Below are 20,484 nucleotides of genomic sequence, written 5' to 3'. Positions count from 1 at the left end.
GTAAAGGTTAAAATCCTGATGTTTCCCTTGTTAAATCCTACAGGAGAATCTGCGCTACTATGTAGACAAGTTATTCAGTACCATTGTAAAATCAAGTATGAGCTGCCCCACTGTAATGTGTGATACCTTTTATTCCCTAAGGCAAATGGCTACTCAGCGATTTCCTAGTAAGTGCCTTGTTTTACTAAAACATGCCATTTCTTTTTCTGTATTGGATATTTTTGTGTAGATTTACTGTGGATTTGGCTTATGTACAATGTTTAAGGTTTATAGGTACAGTCTTTTCAAAATAAATACAGCTTTTTAATGAAACATCTACTTTAATTTCCTTACAGTCTCAAAACAAATTGTTTTATTTCAATATAATGACAACTTTATACAAAGAACAAATAAAAAATCACCATTATTTTTAAGAAAGGCAAACATTTAGAACTGTAACATAATAAACATTTATACTAGCTACTTACGAGATTGTTAAATGTAATAAACAAAAACACCTTTGTAATTTGTACCAGCTACTTTTGTCACTTGTGTGCATTTAAATAATGAGAATTTTTAGTTCAATACAACTGTGACTGGATTTGACAGTTTGCGAATGCTAAGGTTTTGGTGGTAGGACAATTTTACAGAAATGTCTGGAGACATTAGAAACATCTCTGTTGTAATAGACATAGAATTTTGAGATACATATGTTAATCAACACATGCTTTAATTTTGCAAAAGCGGCTATGTCAAGGCTTTGTTTAGAAACGTTGCTATCTCTGATTGTCAATATTTGGAGTTATTCTACTTTTATGCATGTCTGATAAGTAAATAACTTTGCTATAGCTGTTTTTCCAGATCTGCCTGTAATAGGGGGAGGGGAGAGGAGGTAAGGTAGCTACTTAAATTATTAGTCTTACCCAGCCGTGTGAGAGTATAAGCGTATTTCTGTAACCATCTGAAGAAAATTTGCTATTTTTACCATGTTCTTTCAAGTGTATGTGTATGTATGTGCACACACAGTGTATACAGTTATCTGTCCTTCCACTAAATTTACCCAGTGGTAAAGTTGTAGGACTGAATTGTCTAACTAACGTGTATAAATTCAGCCCTTGATGTCTTTGCTAATTCTACTAAAGACATAATCAACTTCAAGTAAGTATACTAAATCTAGTTTTTACAACACAAATAAGGGGAGCAGAGACATTAAACATATGGCAAGATGCTCACTGAAATTATACTTTTAAATAGTGAGTTAAATCATGACAAACACAATGAGTGTTTATTTTGTGAACACACACAGTCCTACTCTCATGCCTACACTACCATATGCATTGTCTCCTACTCTCATGCTCACAACCACCGTATGTGTGATCTCCTGTTCTCACACTCACACTCACTCATAGGTACTGCTCCCCTTAGGTAAGTAATGAAACTGAGGTTTAGAAAAGTTATGTAACTTGCCCAAGGTCCAAGACATGGCCAGCAGAAAGAAGGGTCTCCAACCTGAGTCTGGCTTATTCCAAAGAATACAAAGCATACAATAGTCATTGTACTCTACACCACCCACTGATCTTGGCCTTAAAGTATGTTTAATTATGATTACAGAAATGATCTAAAACACATTTTATGGCTTTTTATAAATGCAAATGTGTCTTCTATTCTTTTTGTTGGCTTAAATGTTCGTATGTTTTCATATTCTCAGTAGACTACAGTAGTGATAGTTTTGTTGTTAGGAAACATTTCATATTTTCCCATTTGTTCTTCTGTTACCTTAGGAAGGTGAGTGGAAAGTCAGGGAGGAGACAATGAGTGTACAGCAATTACTAAAGAAGCACAGATTAAATGACTTGCCCATGATTACCTGTTGAGTGACTTACAAGAGTTAAACCAAATACAGACCTTCTCCCCCCTCACCACTTGCATCTGTCATCTCACTGTCAGGTTAAGTGTTGACTCCAGTCTGAAACAAAAGCTGTAGGTGAAATGACAAAAAACAAAAATGGTCTTCAGTTCATCTTCATTTTTATATGGAATATTGATACCTTTTTTAGAGGAAAGATTTTCACTTAGTTGTTTTTATTGCATCATCTTTGATGTTATCAAGACTTTTGAGGGAAAATTGAAACAATATCCTAGAACTGAAAATAATGTATCCTAGTCTTAAGGGTTTCAGTATAACCACTAGGTAGTGCTAGAGACCACTTTTATTGTTGCAATTTCAGGAGTCTCTTCTTGCAGATGAGCAAAGAGGTATTTTCCAAAGTAAAATATTTCTGAAGACCTGGTAGCTTTGCCTTTCATTTTATTAATTATTTTTTATTGTTCCTTTCAGATTTTTTTAGCCAGAGGTTTAATTTAGTCATAATCATTACTTTAATTTAGTCATAATCATTACTACCATTTCATCAACTCAATCCCCACTAGACAAATTGTATTGATCTCCTATTTAGTTTATGTTTTTTTCAATATTTTTTACTTTGTCATCTTTGTTTTTTAATTCAGTGTTTTTGTGCATGACATTTCACCATTTTTTTCCTGCAGATGACCCTCATGTTCAGTATTCTGCAGTGAGCAGCTTTGTATTTCTTCGTTTCTTTGCTGTAGCCGTAGTATCACCTCATACTTTTCATTTGCGACCTCATCATCCAGTAAGTGTTGTTCTTCTCAAAGCTTTATTCCATTTTTATTTATCTTTAAAAAAGATAAAATAACAAGCCAGTTTCACTTGGCTTTCTTGTAACTGGTACTTAAATTTACTTGGCATTTTTCTTAGCCATTTCAGCCTTTCAGAGAAGGCTAAAAAATCTATTTTTTGTTATTAAAAAGATATACAAAAGTAATAAAATGTGGATAGTTGTTGAAGCTTGATGATAGTTGCAGAGAAGATCCATTATATTTACCATTATATTTGCTATTGTGTGTGTGTGTGTAAATTTCCATAGTAGTAGGGTTGTTTGTTTGTTTGTTTTCCATGAGTTACAGGTTTAGTTTAATCTTAAAGGTATTTTTAAATCTCACAGAAATTTGAAGAGATTTATTTCTGAAAGGTGTAGAAACTTTGGAATATAATTTGTTTGGTATCTCCACATTTTTACTTTTTATCCACCTGATATTATAAATATATGAGATTTAAAACTTTAAAAACATTCTGAAATCCTATTTATTTATATCTGAATGTGTACTGTGTAGATCTATGTGTTAACATTTTAAAACTCCTATTTTTGCTGTTTGTTTCTTTGTCATGCAGAATATTTTTGCTGATTGATTTTAACCCTTTATGTTCTAACTATTTTATAATCTTATCTAATTGCTTTCATTGCTAATTTGTGTAGCAAGTAATAGTCATAGCCAACATTTACTTAGGGCTTTGTACTAGGCCTTCTTCAGAGTACTTTGTGTTTTAACTTACTTAGTCCTCCCTGTAAGGTCAATTCTATTATCATCCCCATTGACAGATAAGAAAATTGCAATTGAGTAATTTCTCCATGGTCACACAGCTGATGAAATAGGATTTGATCTCACTCAATTTGAACTGAATTAGACTGGAATGCTGTCGTCTCCTTCAGTCTTCCCAGTCTTTGAGCTCACCCCTGTTCTTTCCTGCCGTAAGGGCACTTAAGGTGTTCTAACACCTATAATGTAGCACACACTGGTGCTCAACGCTGATGATGTGGTGATGAGGAAGACACTCTCTGCCCTTAGAAAACTTCACCAATACAGGGTAGGGAAGGCACAGGGGTTTTAGAGTTAAACTGGGCTTTGAAGGCCACCCTTCCTGTTCACAGTTGCATGACATTGCCCACTCATTTAACTCTGAGAACTGAGTAGAACCTTGCTGCTGTTGCAGCAGCACACCCTTTCTTGCCAAAGGACAAACAGGCTGTGAGTAGCTGCAGCAGAGAGTGGGTCAGTGTCCTTTCATTCACAGGACTGTCCTTTCTCCGGCCTTGTTACTAAAGCTGTGCAGAATTCTGGGCCACAAAAAGTTTAGCAGCGGCATTCTGGGTATAAACAGAACTCCTACCTCTGAGCTTGTGACCCTCCCTTGTATTCAGACTTGGATTTGCATATTTCTGTAACAGATGTTGCAATAAAGTCCTTCTAACCACAAACTTTGTATTTTAGGTCACTTTTCCAATGAGTGTGCTAGAAGGACTGGTTCATACTGTGTCATGTAACTTTATTTAGTTTGCTTTTAAATGTAAACTTATCCCCTCTTCTTAAGAACTTTCGTTCTAATTAGGAGAATAGGGCAAATACATAAGGTATATAATCTAAACTAGTACTTAATTAGTACCAAGGTAAGTAGTTTAGACAATTCATACTACAGAAGTTGAGAGCAAGGAGTAATCCCAGGGACCTCAGGGTGATGGAATTGTCAAGACCAGTATTGAAAGTTACAGAGTGGTTGGGGAGGGGAACCAGTTAAAGGTTGTTGGATTTACATTTAGAAGTTCTTCGAATTTTGAGAAGCCAGTTTTAGTAGAGTACAAGAAAATCAGATTGCAGAAGATTAAAAAATAGGTAAATGTAGTTTTTACACCTGTGGCTTAAAGATATACACAAATTTAAGCGTGTACGTTTGTATACATATACACGAATGAATACTCTTTTTTTTTCTTTTTTAAGAGAGTGTGAGTTGGGGCCGGGGGTGGGGAGAGAGAAAGAGAATCCCAAGCAGGCTCCACACTCAGCACAGAGCCTGATGCAGGGCTCAGTCCCATGACCCTAGGATCATGACCTGAGCCAAAATCAAGAGTCAGACGCTCAACCAACTGAGCCACCCAGGCACCCCTGAATAATTTTTTTAAAACACTAATTTTTGGGGACACCTGGATGGCTCGGTTGAGCATCTGACTCTTGATTTTGGCTCAGGTCATGATCTCACAGATTTGAATTCGAGTCCCACATCAAGCTCTGTTCTGATGGTACGGAGCCTGCTTGGAATTCTCTCTCTCTATGCCCCTCCTCAACTCTTGCTCTCTCTCTTTCTGTCTCTCTCTCTCTCTCTCTCAAAATAAATAAATAAACTTAAAAAAAAATAAATTTGAACAGGGAAGTCTTGATGAAATTCAGTTCAAATTCAGTTTATTAGCCATTGTTAAGAATCTTATATTCTTCAAAGGCAGAAAATTTTAGGGATCTTTTATACATATAATGGAATCTTACATGTTCTAGCTGAAATATTTCTGAATAACTATAAGGTGTGTAACTGTTTCATAAATATATCATAATGATCATATCCCAGATGCTCCATTTTTTCCAGATTGCCTTACATCTTTGTCATCTCTTATCCTTCACATTCACTGTTATTTCCAATGTGGGAATTCTAAAATATTGAGGAATGTAACCAAAAACCTAGAGCATTTCTGTATGTAAATTTTGATGGAAGATACTTGTTTATTTGAATCTCCAAAATAGATATTCTCTATGTGATAAGGAAATTGGTTATGCAGATACATGGTTTGGTGGAAACTCATTAGGTTATGTACATTTAAAATCTGGTCATTTCAGGGGCGCCTGGGTGGCGCAGTCGGTTAAGCGTCCGACTTCAGCCAGGTCACGATCTCGCGGTCCGTGAGTTCGAGCCCCGCGTCGGGCCCTGGGCTGATGGCTCAGAGCCTGGAGCCTGTTTCCGATTCTGTGTCTCCCTCTCTCTCTGCCCCTCCCCCGTTCATGCTCTGTCTCTCTCTGTCCCAAAAATAAATAAACGTTGAAAAAAAAAAATTTTAAATCTGGTCATTTCACTATATGTAAATTATACTTCAGTTAAAAAAAAAAGGAAGGAGACAAGGACTAATCAGGGAACTGTTTAATTAATTTTACTTATATTTACTTTTTTCTGGTAGACAGGCTAAAAAATAGCTTGGATAACAGATCCAAGTAGTTATCCTCTGCTAAGATCCTACATGAACCAGGTGACTTCTCATTTCCTAAGTTTAGTTAGGTCGTTGCTTCCATGATGAAAATAATTGATTGTAGAAGCTGTATCTGTTATTGAGTAGGATTAGAAGGTGGGTGGAGTACAGAAAATTTAGAAACTGTCATTTTAAGTTCTAATGTAGAAAATGTAGACCTGCTTGACCTTTCAAGAGTGAGTACAATTTGTTAGGTAATCCAACCTGCCATGTTGTGCAAAGCAACATATATACTACGGGTGAGTTGTGCCCATCATAAGCTAGATTTTTACTACATTAGTGATTTGAATCAACATTTTTGAATCACTGTTTTAAAGCAACGTAGCCTATTCACTCTATTCTACCTTTTACACAAATTCTATTTCCTAAAAACTTAACAGTTTTGTGTCTCTTTTACATTCTTTAGGATGCACAGACAATTAGAACATTAACTCTCATCTCAAAAACCATTCAAACATTGGGAAGCTGGGGAAGTCTGTCCAAAGCAAGGTAAGTCTTTACATCTTCTGCTTTGTGGTCACACTTCTGTTGTTGCTTTTTTTTTTTTTTTTCAAGTTTGAGAGAGAGAGAGAGAGTGCAAGCACATGCATGAGCAGTTGGAGAGGTGGAGGGAGGGAGGGGGTGAGAGAGAGACAGACAGATAGACAGACACTCTTAAGCAGGCTCCACACCTGGGATCATGACCTGAGCTGAAATCAAGAATCAGACGCTTAACTGACTAAGCCACCCAGGCGCCCCTGTATTCACACTTTTAAATGTTATTATACCATATCCCTCTCTCTCACTCATTCCCTTCCAAATTAAAATACGCATACACAGATGCAGTAGCTGTCTTTTAGATAGCTGCTGTGTCTTAGTCATCTGTTAAAGAAGTTTCATTTAAACTAATATATCTAAGTGGAGGAGAGAGTCTAGTGAACAGATGTAAGAACCCTCTGTTGATCTGTTAGTGCCATATCATCTAATAGCTATTGAAAGAAATCCCCCTCCAAGTCCTATAACTCTCTTGAAATACATGATTGATTCCTTTTAGGCCTTAATCCTCAGCTTAAAAATACAGTTCATTATATTCTTAGTTCTCTACTTAACATATATGAATTCTGTGTGTTTTTTTTTCCTAGTCAAGTTTCAAAGAGACATTCATGTGTGAATTTTTCAAAATGTTTCAAGAAGAACGATATATTATAGCAGTTAAAAAGGTATGATTGTTTTACTCTGGGAATAGTAACATTTCTTATCATAATAGCATCGGGGAAATAGCATTTCATATTATTCCTAGAAGTTAACCCTCAGTTTAAAAAAATAATGTTTAAATTGTACATCAAATGTAGAAAAGCTATCTTTTTCTTCCTTTCTTCTCCCGTAAAAAACTATGGGATTTTTAGCTGTGGAAATACCTAAATGTTTAACAACAGCTGCTATTGCCAGTGTCTTAGTAACACAAATTACAAATAGCTAGATTTAGTGTTTCTTACCAGCAGCACTATCAACAATTGGGTCAGATAATTCTTGATTATGAGGGCTGTCTTGTGCCTCTGTAGGCTGTTTAGCAGTATCCTTGGCCTGTACCGATTAGACGCTGGTAGGATGCTTTTAGATTTGACAGTCAAAAATGCCTGTAAACATTGCCAAAGTTCTGTGAAGGACAAAATTGCTTCTGATTGAGAACCTCTGATCTAGGGATAAAGGCTTAGTATGATGCTTGATGTATAGTAAAAAAATGCATGAATTATCAACCATTTTATAAAATATAGTAGGCTTATGGTAGTAACTTAAGGCAAGTTACTGTAAATTAAAATGTACAGAAGACTACAGTATTTAATATCCTAACGTGAGGTTTATAACATACAAAAGTTGCTGTACTTAGAAACTGAGAATGTTTTGAAAGGATCTGTAATTCCTTGAGTCTTTTTTTTTTTTTAAGCTTATTGATTTATTTTGGTGGGTGGGCAGAGAGAGAGGGAGAGAGAGAATCCCAAGCAGGCTTTGCACTGTCAACACAGAGCCCAACATGGGGCTTGATCTCACAAACCGTGAGATTATGACCTGAGTCAAAATTGGGTCAGATGCTTAACCAACTGAGCCACCCAGGCACCCAGATTTCTTGAGTCTTGAGTTCTAAATCATTCTAAATAAAATGTAGCATTATTGTAAAACCCTAAAATTTGTAAAGTTATTTTGAAGTAATCTAAACTTGGCTTGAAGGAAGTACTGTATTTTATTTATCACAATTTTGATTTAATGAATCAAAATTAGGCCAAATTTTAAAGATGTCACTCCATTTCTATAGCATGATTGATTCACAGTTAACTGCCAGGAGTATATTTTGATGAAGTGTATGTTTGCACTTTTTTGTGTGTGTCCTTAGAATTCTTACAGGGAGTCAGTAGATGAAAATGATGATTTTTTAAAAAATAAAACCAGTTGGAATTTTTCATCTAGAATTGTGCAAGTTCAATCAAAGTCTTTTTAAGCAATCACTGAAGGCTTTTGAGGAGAAAGCCTTTCAAAAGAATAGGCAGAGGAAAAACTGCCCTTTTATTTGTAGGACATTGTTGAAACATCTGTGGGACAGCGTAGGCAGACTTTTGTTGGCAAGATTATGATATACTGTCTTTTGTTTTAGGGTTGTTTTCCCACTTTTTTGACCTAGGTTATCGTAGCAGCTGATTTTTTTTTTTCCCTGATAAAATCAGAATGTGTAGAGTTGATAATGTCAGTGGAGAAAGTAGTTAAGGGTCCCAGGAGTTTAGCCTGTTCCTGATCTGTCTGTCCTGTGTCACCCACTCACATTCTCCTGGACTATCACCATAATACATTTCCTATGTCAGATTTGGTTCTAGACTCCTAAACCAGCATAGGATATTTTGCCCTAATCTAAGTTTTCTTCATTATTTACTTACTAAGTCTGGATATATGCATTGCTAGAAATTGTAGAAGCCTCTGAAGCCCAGTTTCTCATTTTGTATTGGTGTACTATTCCCACAGAGTTTAGCAAGGGTAACCTGGATAGTTCTATAAACAGAGTGACCATATAATTTAGTGTGCAAACCTTGACACTTTAAAGAGTGAAAATGAACACTGTGGATAATGTTGGGATCACAGCTGTAGACAGGGATGGCCCTGAGCAAATACCTATATTCACCCTGCCTGTAGTCCATCTTAATTATTGTGTTTTCTTTCACTTGATATAATTGTATTTACCTCATAGCTCCGTATAAATATAACAAATACTAGATGTAATAATTGTCATAAGTAAATAATAAGTATTTTTCAAGTAAATAGATCAGTGCCTTCAGGCAAATACTGAGAAATGAAATATTTAAGTAAGTCTGTGACCCTCCGTTAGTCAACAGTCCCTCTTTGAGAACTGAAGATAGGATAGGACACTTCTTTAGTTCCCTTGTGTACTTGTTCTGTATCACCACATATAATGCAAAAGAAACTGTTCTTGTTCCTTTACTTACCAAGATTTCCTTCTTACATGCTAGAAGTAAACATTAGAAAAAATTGTAAGTGTGGCTTCTGGTGGGCAGTCTATAGCCAGTCTTAAGAAAATATGACTGCCCACAATTCTACTTTAGATTAGGCATTTGTACCTCAGTGTTATCCCTATTGGAATGTAAGTTTTGTTTTGTTTTGTTTTGTTTTTTTGTCCCACGTGAGACAACGTAGAAAAATATAAAGGAAAAAGCAAGGACTAAACAAGTAGGTAGTTCATTTATGGGGCAAGATAGGATTCCTCTCTAAGAACAAGGATTGTTCCTTGAAATACTAATTTCTTTTTTCCATGAAGAGACAGCCGCATGCCAGGAAGCTCTTGACCAGTCAGGGTAGCATAATCATGAAGCTAACTGCTCTTCACAGGGGTGGCCTGCCATTGCTAGAGATGGGTACTCCAATGTTCTTGAGCCACCGTGTTCTCACATTCCCCCTAGGAAGTTTATAAATGGAGATTAGATTTCCAGGTTATTCCAGAGAACCCAGTTACACTTCAGTCATAATTATGGAGTACTATCTCTCCAGGCTAAAGTCAGTTATATGTAATAGAAGTTAGCAAAGTCTTTTCTATAAAAGAGTAAATATTCTTCTCTGCTTTTATTTTTGTTTTTGTTTTTCCAGCCCTTTAAAAATATAAAAACTGTTCTTAACTCATAGGCCTTACAAAAACAGGCTGCAGGTTGAATGTGGCCCACTGAACCATAATTTGGTTATCCCTGACTTAAAATATAGGTTCACGATCCTATATCTAAAATCTTTGGGACCAGAAATATTTCAGAATTTTAAAAGATAATAGGTATATACTGTGTATTATATTACACCCTAGTGTGGCCCGGGGTAGCACCCCATAATCAAACATACTATATAGTACAGTGTGTGAATATTCACACTAAGTAGGATAAATACAGACTATTAATAGCCTTTGCTAGTTCAAGTTAAGTTGTACCCTCAAATGAGTTTTCTGTAAATCAAAAACAAAACAAAAACAACTCTTTTTATTCACACTTTATAGATTTCAGAGTCATAGTTTAGGGATCGTAGATTGAGCTATTTTTACAGAGAAATGTATTCTGAGTTTTAAGTAACTTGAGAATAAACTTTTTAAAATACGTAGCCAATGTGTAACTTAGGATTTCCTGTACAATTAAATATGTGTTTTGTTTTAGAAGTTATAATTATATGTATTCCTCAGTAAAGAACTTTACAATATTATTAGTGATATTTAAGACAACTGAATTTTTGATGTATGTTATCACAAAGTATAATTTTTGCCCATTTCCCTGTTTAGTTCTTGGATGAAATTTCATCAACTGAAACTAAAGAGTCCAGTGGTACGAGTGAGCCTGTGCACCTGAAAGAAGGGTAATTTAATGAATTTAGAGATTAAAGTCATGTGTCAGTATAGACGTTACGTAAGTACAAAAAGCAGGAGTCTGGAAGTGAGGAAATCCGGGTTTTGTTCCATCTTAGAACTGCCTAAGTAACATCCATCAGGTAAGTTACAGTAGCATATGAACCTCATGCCAAATGGGCATGATTCCTTGTCCATACATTCCTCGAGTAGTTTTTCAAATAGAATGAAATTACAGGTATTAGAGTAGTACTTTGAAAACTTCAGTCTTGAAGTAGTGTTACCATCGGAAGTTAAAGGGAAACTTCAGGTAAGTTTGGCCCTTTTAGGTCTGAATAGCACAGTTATAAATATTAAATTAGTTAAAAACTTTATTCCCTTAGCATGGCCAAAATAAATGCAAAAGTTATGGATGACAAAGACATTTTTGTATATGTAATACAATCTTACTCAGCCTTTCATGTCATTTAAAATCAAAGAACAATTCTTTGTTTTGGATGAACTACTTTAATATTTGTAGCTAAATTTTTACATCTGTTGTTTTGGCAGTGAGATGTATAAAAGAGCTCAGGGAAGAACTCGGATTGGGAAAAAGAATTTCAAGAAACGGTGGTTCTGCTTAACAAGCAGAGAGCTCACCTACCACAAACAGCCAGGTAGTTGTGTTTATGCTTTATTGTGGGGTCTTTTCCTGGTCCTCGGTGAAGATTTCTTTATTGTTTAATGTAACTCCAGTGAACCTTTTCACTTTATTACTGTAGTTGATAGTTTCTCGCAGTGATGCACACACACTAACGATATAGTAAATATTTGACAAATGACACCATGTAAATTCCATTTTTTTCCTCACATATGCTCTGTTGTCTAAAAAAAAATTAAAAAAATCCCTGGTAAATCCCAGGATTCATCTAGAACTTGGAAATTTCTTTAACTCTCAGAGCCAAATTGGTAAGAATCAATACTTAATAAATGAGAGTATTTCAGTGGTTTGCTGGATAACATCAGCCAGAGTTTTTCCACAGTCATACCACAGATTGTGATTCCTGTACAGTTACCACATTCGTTCTAGTCTTTTGGCCAAGCTAACTTCAAAATGGAAATTTTAGTGACTGACTTCCTGAGAAAGCACAAATGGGCTATTTGGATAAAGAAATCTATCTCTGAGGGATTCAGAGAAGCAAAGTTTGTCCTTCAGTGGACTGACACAGTGCTTAAAACCTCCACCTTTTAAGTTCATTCCCTTGGAGTCAAACATGATCCACAGAAGGCCATTAGCTCCTGCTGGTATCATAGCAAGAAGAACTTAATATCTAAATCATGGACCATATTCCATAAACCCATTTATTCAAGGTGATCAGGATACAAAGAAATTTACTTAACCAAAAAGGCCAGTTAAAGGAAGAATCATTTTAAAACAGACAAAAATGTGCATACATATCTTAAATATTTACATATTTGTTTGCCAGATCTTCTGGTAGAGAACCAAGATCTTTTCTTTGAATATGGATCTATAGATTAGATTTCCCTTTGTCTTTATTTTGCAAATATACCTATAATGTATCGGTTTCCTGGTTGATGTCTCCAAAGTTTTTCCAAATTTAAATACTTGAAAAGTAATCCAAGTACAGAATTTTATTAGATTTCATGATAGTCACCCCTAATCTTTTACAGGTGTCTCACCCCCATGTAAATCAGCTTTGCTTATACAGGTGTGGGTCTCCTTTTTTGGTGTTTTTCAAAGCACTCACCAGATTTTCAAATAAACAATAAACCTCTTAGTAAGGGGCACTTATTTTGTCACTTTACATATATTTAAGTAAATTATAATTAGAACATGGAAAAATGGCTTAAACAGGTTTGAAAACAAACCCAACAGGGTTGGCAAACAAAACAGCCTAACCAGTGGAAACAGAGTACAGGCTTAATAGATAGTAACCTAGCAACCACAAGCATTCAGCATCCCATGAGCATCATTCGTTAATGTTTCACAAGGACATGGAGAGTCTCTGTTAATCCATTAGCTCTGTTAGGTAAAGATCTGTTCAGAGAGCTTCCGCTATAAATTCTGAAATGGTAAAACAAACAACAGCCATAGGGTACTTTCAAGAGAATGTAGATTCAGTTAAGTAGAATGGTTCTGTGGAGATTCTTAAAGAGTAAAGTGATAAGAAAACTTGTTTCATAATTCCTTATTATGGCTCAACCAGAATGACTACATATGACTAATTGTATTAGTAAGGTAGAAGAAACCAAAGGCATTTTTATTTGTCACCCATATAATTTGTTATGGCATATCAATAGTCAGTCATAATTTGTTATGGCATAAAGAGCAACACGTTACATCCTTAGCCTTGCAGACCATTTTTTAAGCTAAATATGTTTTGAATGTTTTAGAAGTTACAGCTTATGTTGAATACTAAGTAAATGTTCTCACGTACATAGCAGCTTTGTAAAAAATAGCTGTCATAATCTAATTATGTTAGTACATTGAAATAAAATTTAAGGTAAGTTAGTTGTTCTCCATGAATAAATTAGCTATTTTTTCCTCATTTAAAGTATTTTCTAATCTAAACTAGTATTCTAAAGTCTTTTTTGGGTTTAGCCCTTTAAGAATCCGGTGATAGCTTTGGCCTCTTTCCTCCAGAAAAATACACATACAAACTGGACATAGAATTTTGCATATAATTTCAATGAGTCTGTAGATCCAGAGTTCATCTACGGTTCTTAAGAACCTCTGCTCTAGCTAGTGATCCTATGAGGCCAAAATTCTATAGAATGATTAGGCTGCCGTAGGTATAAAATAGACACATAGAAATTACATTGTTTTCAGGCCCTAAGAAATTTAACCTATTGGAATGACTTTGGAGGAATAAGCTCTCTTACATGAAGTTTAAAGATTATTTACCAAAGCGTACAGTTTTAAGCATCCATTCTTTTTGTTTTAACTATTTTGATGGATTTTTCCAAAATGTATTACATGCTTCCTTGCCTTCTAAAAAAGAATTCATTGAACGTAAGTGAACATTTTCTAGATGAGTTGCGGCTGCCATTGATAATATTAATTATTATGTAGTGCTTTGATTTAGTGATGTTTTCAGGGCCGCTTATGAGTGTGTGCAGCTGTTTACTCCCCAGCTAAAATGCCTTGGACTGCTGTGCTTTTTTGTGTTCCTGTGTTTGCTTTATATGGTTTTTCTCTATCCCTTTTATATTTAGGCTGTTACCTTAAATCTCTTATGCTGTCAGTGAACCATAACGTAACATCACACTCCCACCTCCATCACTCAGCTCCATTTTTTACTACACATATACTTTGAGAAAACAGGTACTGTGTTTGTTAAAATTATGCTTAAAATTAAAAGGCTTTGATGGAAGACTTCAGGACTTTGCTCTCTGAAGAAAATGCATGGGCTTTGGATTTCTCTGGTTGTTCAGCAAATGTTTTGCTTACCTTTCTATTTCTTTGCTGTTTCTGAATAGCCAAGACTGCTAGTTCTACTTGTTATATGACTTTAGTGTGTGAAAGAATGCCTCCCAAATTTTCTGTAATATGGACACTAGTATTCTGAATCAAATATTTCTGCCATTTAGAATCAAACAGTAGTCTTTTCCCAATTTACTGGAAAAGGAATGAATAGAATTTTCTCAATTTTAAGGATTTTTCCTAAGTAAGTTACTAAGTTTTTGATACCTGTTTACATAAATGCTAACAAGAGATAGTATACAACTTATCTTCATTACAACTAGATTAATGAGACTGTATGGCACTCAGCAATCAGTCATGATTATATTGACAGTTTTTTATGCACGTGTGCTTGTGATCTGGTTTTATATGCTATGTTGCAGTATAGTCATCTTCTATAAGTAGAAGTTTTTCTAGCTGTATACTGAAATCAAATGAGTTCTTGACCTTCCGGTCTCTTCCTTTTTCATCCAGCCATTCAGCTGCGCTTCACCAGACTGGCTGCTGCAGTTGCTTTAACTTGTGCTCTTTTACCTTTGTGCTTTTGCATGTGCTCTTCCTAGAAGTTCCCATCTTTCCTTCTTTACCTGTGTGATTTGTTGTCTTTTAAGCCTCAGATCCAGTATGTGCTCTTTATGGAAGTCATTTATAAGCTTCTAGGCACTTCAGTTGAGCTTTTCCCTTATTGTGCTTTTTTAATCACCTTAGGAGTAACACCTGTCACACTGTGTGGTCCTTACTTTTGTCTGTCTCTTCCTCTAGTCTTTAAGAGCCTCTGTCAGGGGACCACATTTTTATTATCTTCATTAATACATGGAGTAAATGTTTTTAATAAATGGTGTTCTTCGAAGAATGCCATGTCTTACCATCTGAATTACGTTAAGAACCACTGCTCTTGGTTTCTAAATTTCCACCAAGAATACTAATAATAGATTATTAGCAAATTCATCTCTGAAATTCCATCTTGTGTTCTCCAAACTTGATTAGATATTGTCCACTCTTGGAGACCTGATATACACAGATACATACAGCCTACACAACTTCCATGTGATATCAAATGTTCCAGTTCATATATCATCTATCTAGATGGTGGTTTTTTTTTTAATGTGTATTTATTTTTGAGAGAGTGAGTGGGGGAGGTGCAGAAAGGGAGGGAGGCAGAGAATTCAAAGCAGGGTTCGTTCTAACAGCAGAGAGCCTGATGCAGGGCTCAAACTCACGAACCACAAGATCATGACCTGAGCCAAAGTCAGACGCTTAACCAACTGAACCACCCAGGCGCCCATACGTGGTGTTTTAAACATAAATCTCAGTAATACATTTAGGTTGACTTGGTTTTCACCTGTTCATATTTTTACACTCAGGGTTCTGCAGTATTTTTTCTTTGATAGCTAATGAACACTTCATTGTTGCAGTCATACATTCATTCAATAAATATTTTATTGAGTGCCTACTGTGTGCCAGATCCTTGGCTCTGGAGAAAACAGTAGTGAATAAAGCATACCATAATGTTTGCCCTTATGGATTTTCATAGCTTAAAAGTGATAAATAAAAAAAACATGTATTATATTGGATAATTATAAATGAGATAGACAAAAATAAAGCAGGTAAAGAGAATAGAGGATGATAGGCTTATGAGGAGAGTTGCAGTATTAAAAAGTCTAACCAGTGAGGGCTTCGCTAAGAAAATGACATTTTGAGCAAAGACCTAAAGATGATAAGAGAGTAAATCAGGTGGAAATCTGGGTTAATAGTGATGTGTAGTTAACAGCAGCCAGTACAGAGGCCCTGAAACAGGAGCATGCCTAGAGTATTCAAGAGATAAGAGAAAGCTCTTCTGGTTAGTGGGGAAAGAAAACATAAAGGGGTAATCATAGGAACTTAGAACAAAGAGGTCATGGAGAAGCTAAATATGTTAGGGCTTTGTGAGCCATTCTAAAACTTTTACTCTGATTCAAAGATGGAAAGGCATTAGAGAGCTTTAAGGAGAGGAATTACATTATTAGACTTATGTTTTAATAGGAGTAATCATTATGCCATATGGAGAACAGAATGAAAGGGGAAGGAGACTAGTTAAGAGGCTAGGGGGCAACTCAGTGGCTCAGTCACTTAAGCATCCAACTCTTGACTTTGGCTCAGGTCATGATCTCATGCTTCGTTATATCATGTCCCATGTCAGGCTCTGTGCTGACAGTGTGGAGCCTGCTTGGGATTGTCTTTCCTCTCTTTCTTTGCCCCTCCCTTACTCACACTCTTTCTCTCTCTCAAAAATAAGTAAACATTAAAAAAAAAAAAGGGTATTGCAGTAATTGAGGGGAACAGAGATAATGGCTTGGACCAGTTGGTAGCAATGGAGGTGATAAAAATGGATCACATTCTGGATCTTTTTGAATGATAGTACTCAGATGTTTTGCTAAAGAATGAGTTATCAAGAGTGAGAGAAAGGCAAGTCAAGGATAACTCCAAGGATTTGGGCTTGTACAACTACACTGATGAAGTTGCCTTTTTAGAAAATAGACACATGAGTTCTCAATAGTGAAGAAACTTGTACAGCCATACCTCAGAGATATTGTGGGTTTGGTTCTAGACCACAACAATAAAGCTAGTTCACAATTAAGTGAGTCAAATGAGTTTTTTGGCTTCCCATTGTGTATAAATGTTATCTTTACACTCTACTGTGGTCTATTAAGTGTGCAATAGCATTATTTCTAAACAATGTACATACCTTAATTTAAAAATACTTCATTGCTTTATCCATTTATCAGTTGATGGGCATTTAGGCTCTTTCCATAATTTGGCTATTGTTGAAAGCACTGCTACAAACATTGGGGTACATGTGCCTCTAGGAATCAACACTCCTGTATCCTTCAGATAAATTCCTCATAGTGCTATTATATATACAATGGAATATTACTTGACAATGAGAAAGAATGAAATCCTGCCATTTGCAGCAATGTGGATGGAACTGGAGGGTATTATGCTAAGTGAAATAAGTCAGTCAGAGAAAGACAGCGTATGTTATCACTCATATGTGGAACTTGAGAGACTTAACAGAAGACCATGGGAGAAGGAAAGGGGAAAAAATAGTTACAGAGAGGGAGGGAGGCAAACCATTAGAGACTCTTAAATACAGAAACAAGCTGAAGGTTGATGAGGAAGTGTGGGGGAAAGGGGAAAATGGGTGATGGGCATTGAGGAGGGCACTTGTTGGGATGAGCACTGGGTATTGTATGTAAGCGATAAATCACAGGAATCTACCCCCCCAAACCAAGAGCACACTGTATATACTATATGTCAGCCAACTTGACAGTAACACAGATAGATAGATAGATAGATAGATAGATAGATAGATAGGAAAGGAAGGAAGGAAGGAAGGAAGGAAGGAAGGAAGGAAGGAAGGAAGGAAGGAAGGAAGGAAGGAAGAATTACCTCATTGCTAAGAATGAAATCTTGGATTTGCAACGAAGGAAGGAAGGAAGGAAGGAAGGAAGGAAGGAAGGAAGGAAGGATTACCTCATTGCTAAGAATGAAATCTTGGATTTGCAACGAAGGAAGGAAGGAAGGAAGGAAGGAAGGAAGGAAGGAAGGAAGGAAGGAAGAATTACCTCATTGCTAAGAATGAAATCTTGGATTTGCAACGATGTGTATGGAGCCTGGGTTTATTATGCTAAACAAAATAAGTCAGAGAAAGACAAGTACCATATGATTTCACTCATATATGGAATTTAGGAAACAAAACAGATGAACATCTGGGAAGGGGATTAAAAAAGAGAGAGAGGGGAGCAAACCATAAGAGATTCTTAATATAAAGAACAAACTGAGGGTTGATGGAGGGAGGTGGGTGGGGTATGGCTGAATGGGTGATGTATATTAAGGAGGACACCAGTTGTGTTTAGCACTGGGTGTTACATGTAAGTGATGAATCACTAAATTCTACTCCTGAAACCAATATCACACTGTATGTTAACCAACTAGAATTTTCAAATTTGGAAGAAAAAAGTTAAAAATAAAATTGACCAAAAAAGTTTTCGTTGCTAGAAAATGCTAACAATCTTCTGAGCTTTCAGCCAGTCGTAATCTTTTTGCTGGTAGAGGATCTTGCCTCAGTGTTTGGCTGCTGACTTGATCAGGCTTAAAGTTGCTGAAGGCTGGGGTGGCTGTGGCAGTTTCGTAAAATAAGACAACTATAAAGTTTACCACATCACTTGACTCTTCATGAATGATTTCTCTGTTGCATGTGATGCTGTTTGATAGCACTTTGCCCACAGTAGAACTTCTTTCAAAATTGGAGTCAGCCTTCTCAAACTCTGCCTCTGCTTTATCAATTAAGGTTTATGTAATATTCTAAATCCTTTGTTGTCATTTCAGCAGTCTTCATGGCATCTTCACAGGAATAGATTCCATTTCAGGAAACAGCTTTCTTTGCTCCATAACAAGAAACTTCTCATCCATTAAAGTTTTATCATGGAATTTAAAGTTTTATCATGAAATTACAGGAGGTCAGTCATAATCTTTAGGCTCTGCTTCTAATTCTCTTGCTCTTTCCAACACATCTGCAGTTGCTTCCTCCACTGAAGTATTGAACCCCCTCAGTGTTACCAGTGAGGACTGGAATCAACTTGTTTCTTCGAAACTCTTGTTAATGTTGATATTTTGACCTCTTGGCATGAACTGTGAATATCCTTAATAGCATCTAGAATGGTAAATCCTTTCCAGAAGGTTTTCAACTTACGTTGCCCAGATCCATCAGAGGAACCACTATGTATTTCTTAATAGCTATGTATTTCTTAAATGTCAAGACTTTAAAGTCAAAATTACTCTTTGATTCCAGGGCTGCAGAATGGATGTTGTGTTAGCAGCCATGAAACATTAGTCTCATTGTACATCCTCATCAGAGTATTTGGGTGATCAGGTACCTTGTAGTGAGCATTAATATTTTGAAAGGAATGTTTTTTTTCTGAGCGGTAAGTCTCAACAGTGGGCTTAAAATATTTAGTAAACCATGTGGTAAACAGATGTGCTGTCATCCTGGCTTTGTTGTTCCATTTATAGAGCATAGGCAGAGTAGATTTAGCATAATTTTTAAGGGCCCCAAGATTTTTGGAATGGTAAATGAGCATTGGCTTCAACTTAAAGTCAGCTACATTAGCTCCTAACAAGAGAGTGAACCTGTCTTGTGAAGCTTCGAAGCCAGGCATTGACTTCTCTCTAGATATGAAAGTCCTAGATGGCATTTTCTTCCACTATAAGACTGTTTTGTCTACATTGAAAATTTTGTTTAGTGTAGTTACCTTTATTAATTACCTTAGCTAGATCTTCTAAGTAACTTGCTGCAGCTTCTACATCAGCACTTGTTGCTTCGCTTTGTACTTTTGTGTTATGGAAATGGCTTCTTTCCTTCTTTTTCTGCTAGCTGCAAACTTTTCTTGTGGAGCTTCCTCACTTCTGATAGCCTTCATAGAATTGGAAAGAGTTAGGGCCTGGCTCTGGATTCGACTTTTGCTTAAAGGAATGTTGTGGCTGGTCTGATCATCTATCCCGGCCACTAAAACTGTCTCCATATCATCAGTAAGGCTGTTGCAGTTTCTTATCATTCATGTGTTCACTGCAGTGACACTTTTTATATTTCCTTCAAGAGCTTTTCTGTTGCATTCACAACTTGGCTGTTTGGCACAAGAGACCTAGCTTTGAGCCTGTCTTGGCTTTCAACATTCCTTCCTCACTAAGCTTAATAATTTCCAGCTTTTGATTTAAAGTGAGACGTACAACTGTTCCTTTCACCTGAACACTTAGAGGCCATTGTAGAGTTATTCATTGGTCTAATTTCAGTATTGTTAGGTCTTAGGGAATAGGGAGGCCCAAGGAGAGGGAGAGAGATAGGAGAATGGCTGGTTGGTGGAATAGTCAGAACGCACATAACATTTATCAATTAAGTTTGTTGTCTTATGTGGGCATAGTTTGTGGCACCCCAGGAGAATTACAGTAGTAACATCAAAGATCACTTATCACCATAACAAATACAATAATAATGGCAAGGTTTGACATACTGTGAGAATTACCAGAATGTGACACAGACACGAGGAGAACAGATGCTGTTGGAAAAATGGTACCAATGGGCTTGCTTGATGCAGGGTTGCCACGGACCTTCAATGTATAAAAAACACAGTATCTGTGAAGCACAATAAAGAAGCACACAATAAAATGAAGTATGTCAGTCTTAGACTCCTTCTTTCATAGATAACAGATATAAACTTGGAAGAATATAT

At 36.2% G+C, this 20,484-nt stretch overlaps 1 protein-coding gene across 1 annotated transcript in view; it reads left to right on the top strand.

Moving 5' to 3' along the window:
• Positions 1–20,484, top strand: part of RASA2 (RAS p21 protein activator 2) — a 123,912-nt gene that overhangs the window by 86,910 nt on the left and 16,518 nt on the right. Inside the window, 6 exon segments of the mRNA XM_043595252.1 lie at positions 44–167; positions 2,527–2,633; positions 6,310–6,396; positions 7,025–7,102; positions 10,693–10,766; positions 11,305–11,411. Of these exon segments, the coding sequence (XP_043451187.1) occupies positions 44–167; positions 2,527–2,633; positions 6,310–6,396; positions 7,025–7,102; positions 10,693–10,766; positions 11,305–11,411 (577 nt within the window).

This window comes from Prionailurus bengalensis, chromosome C2 (assembly GCF_016509475.1).
Source record: "Prionailurus bengalensis isolate Pbe53 chromosome C2, Fcat_Pben_1.1_paternal_pri, whole genome shotgun sequence".
NCBI lineage: Eukaryota > Metazoa > Chordata > Mammalia > Carnivora > Felidae > Prionailurus > Prionailurus bengalensis.
Note: the sequence above shows the minus strand (reverse complement) of the source record. Positions and strands in the feature narration are given on the sequence as shown.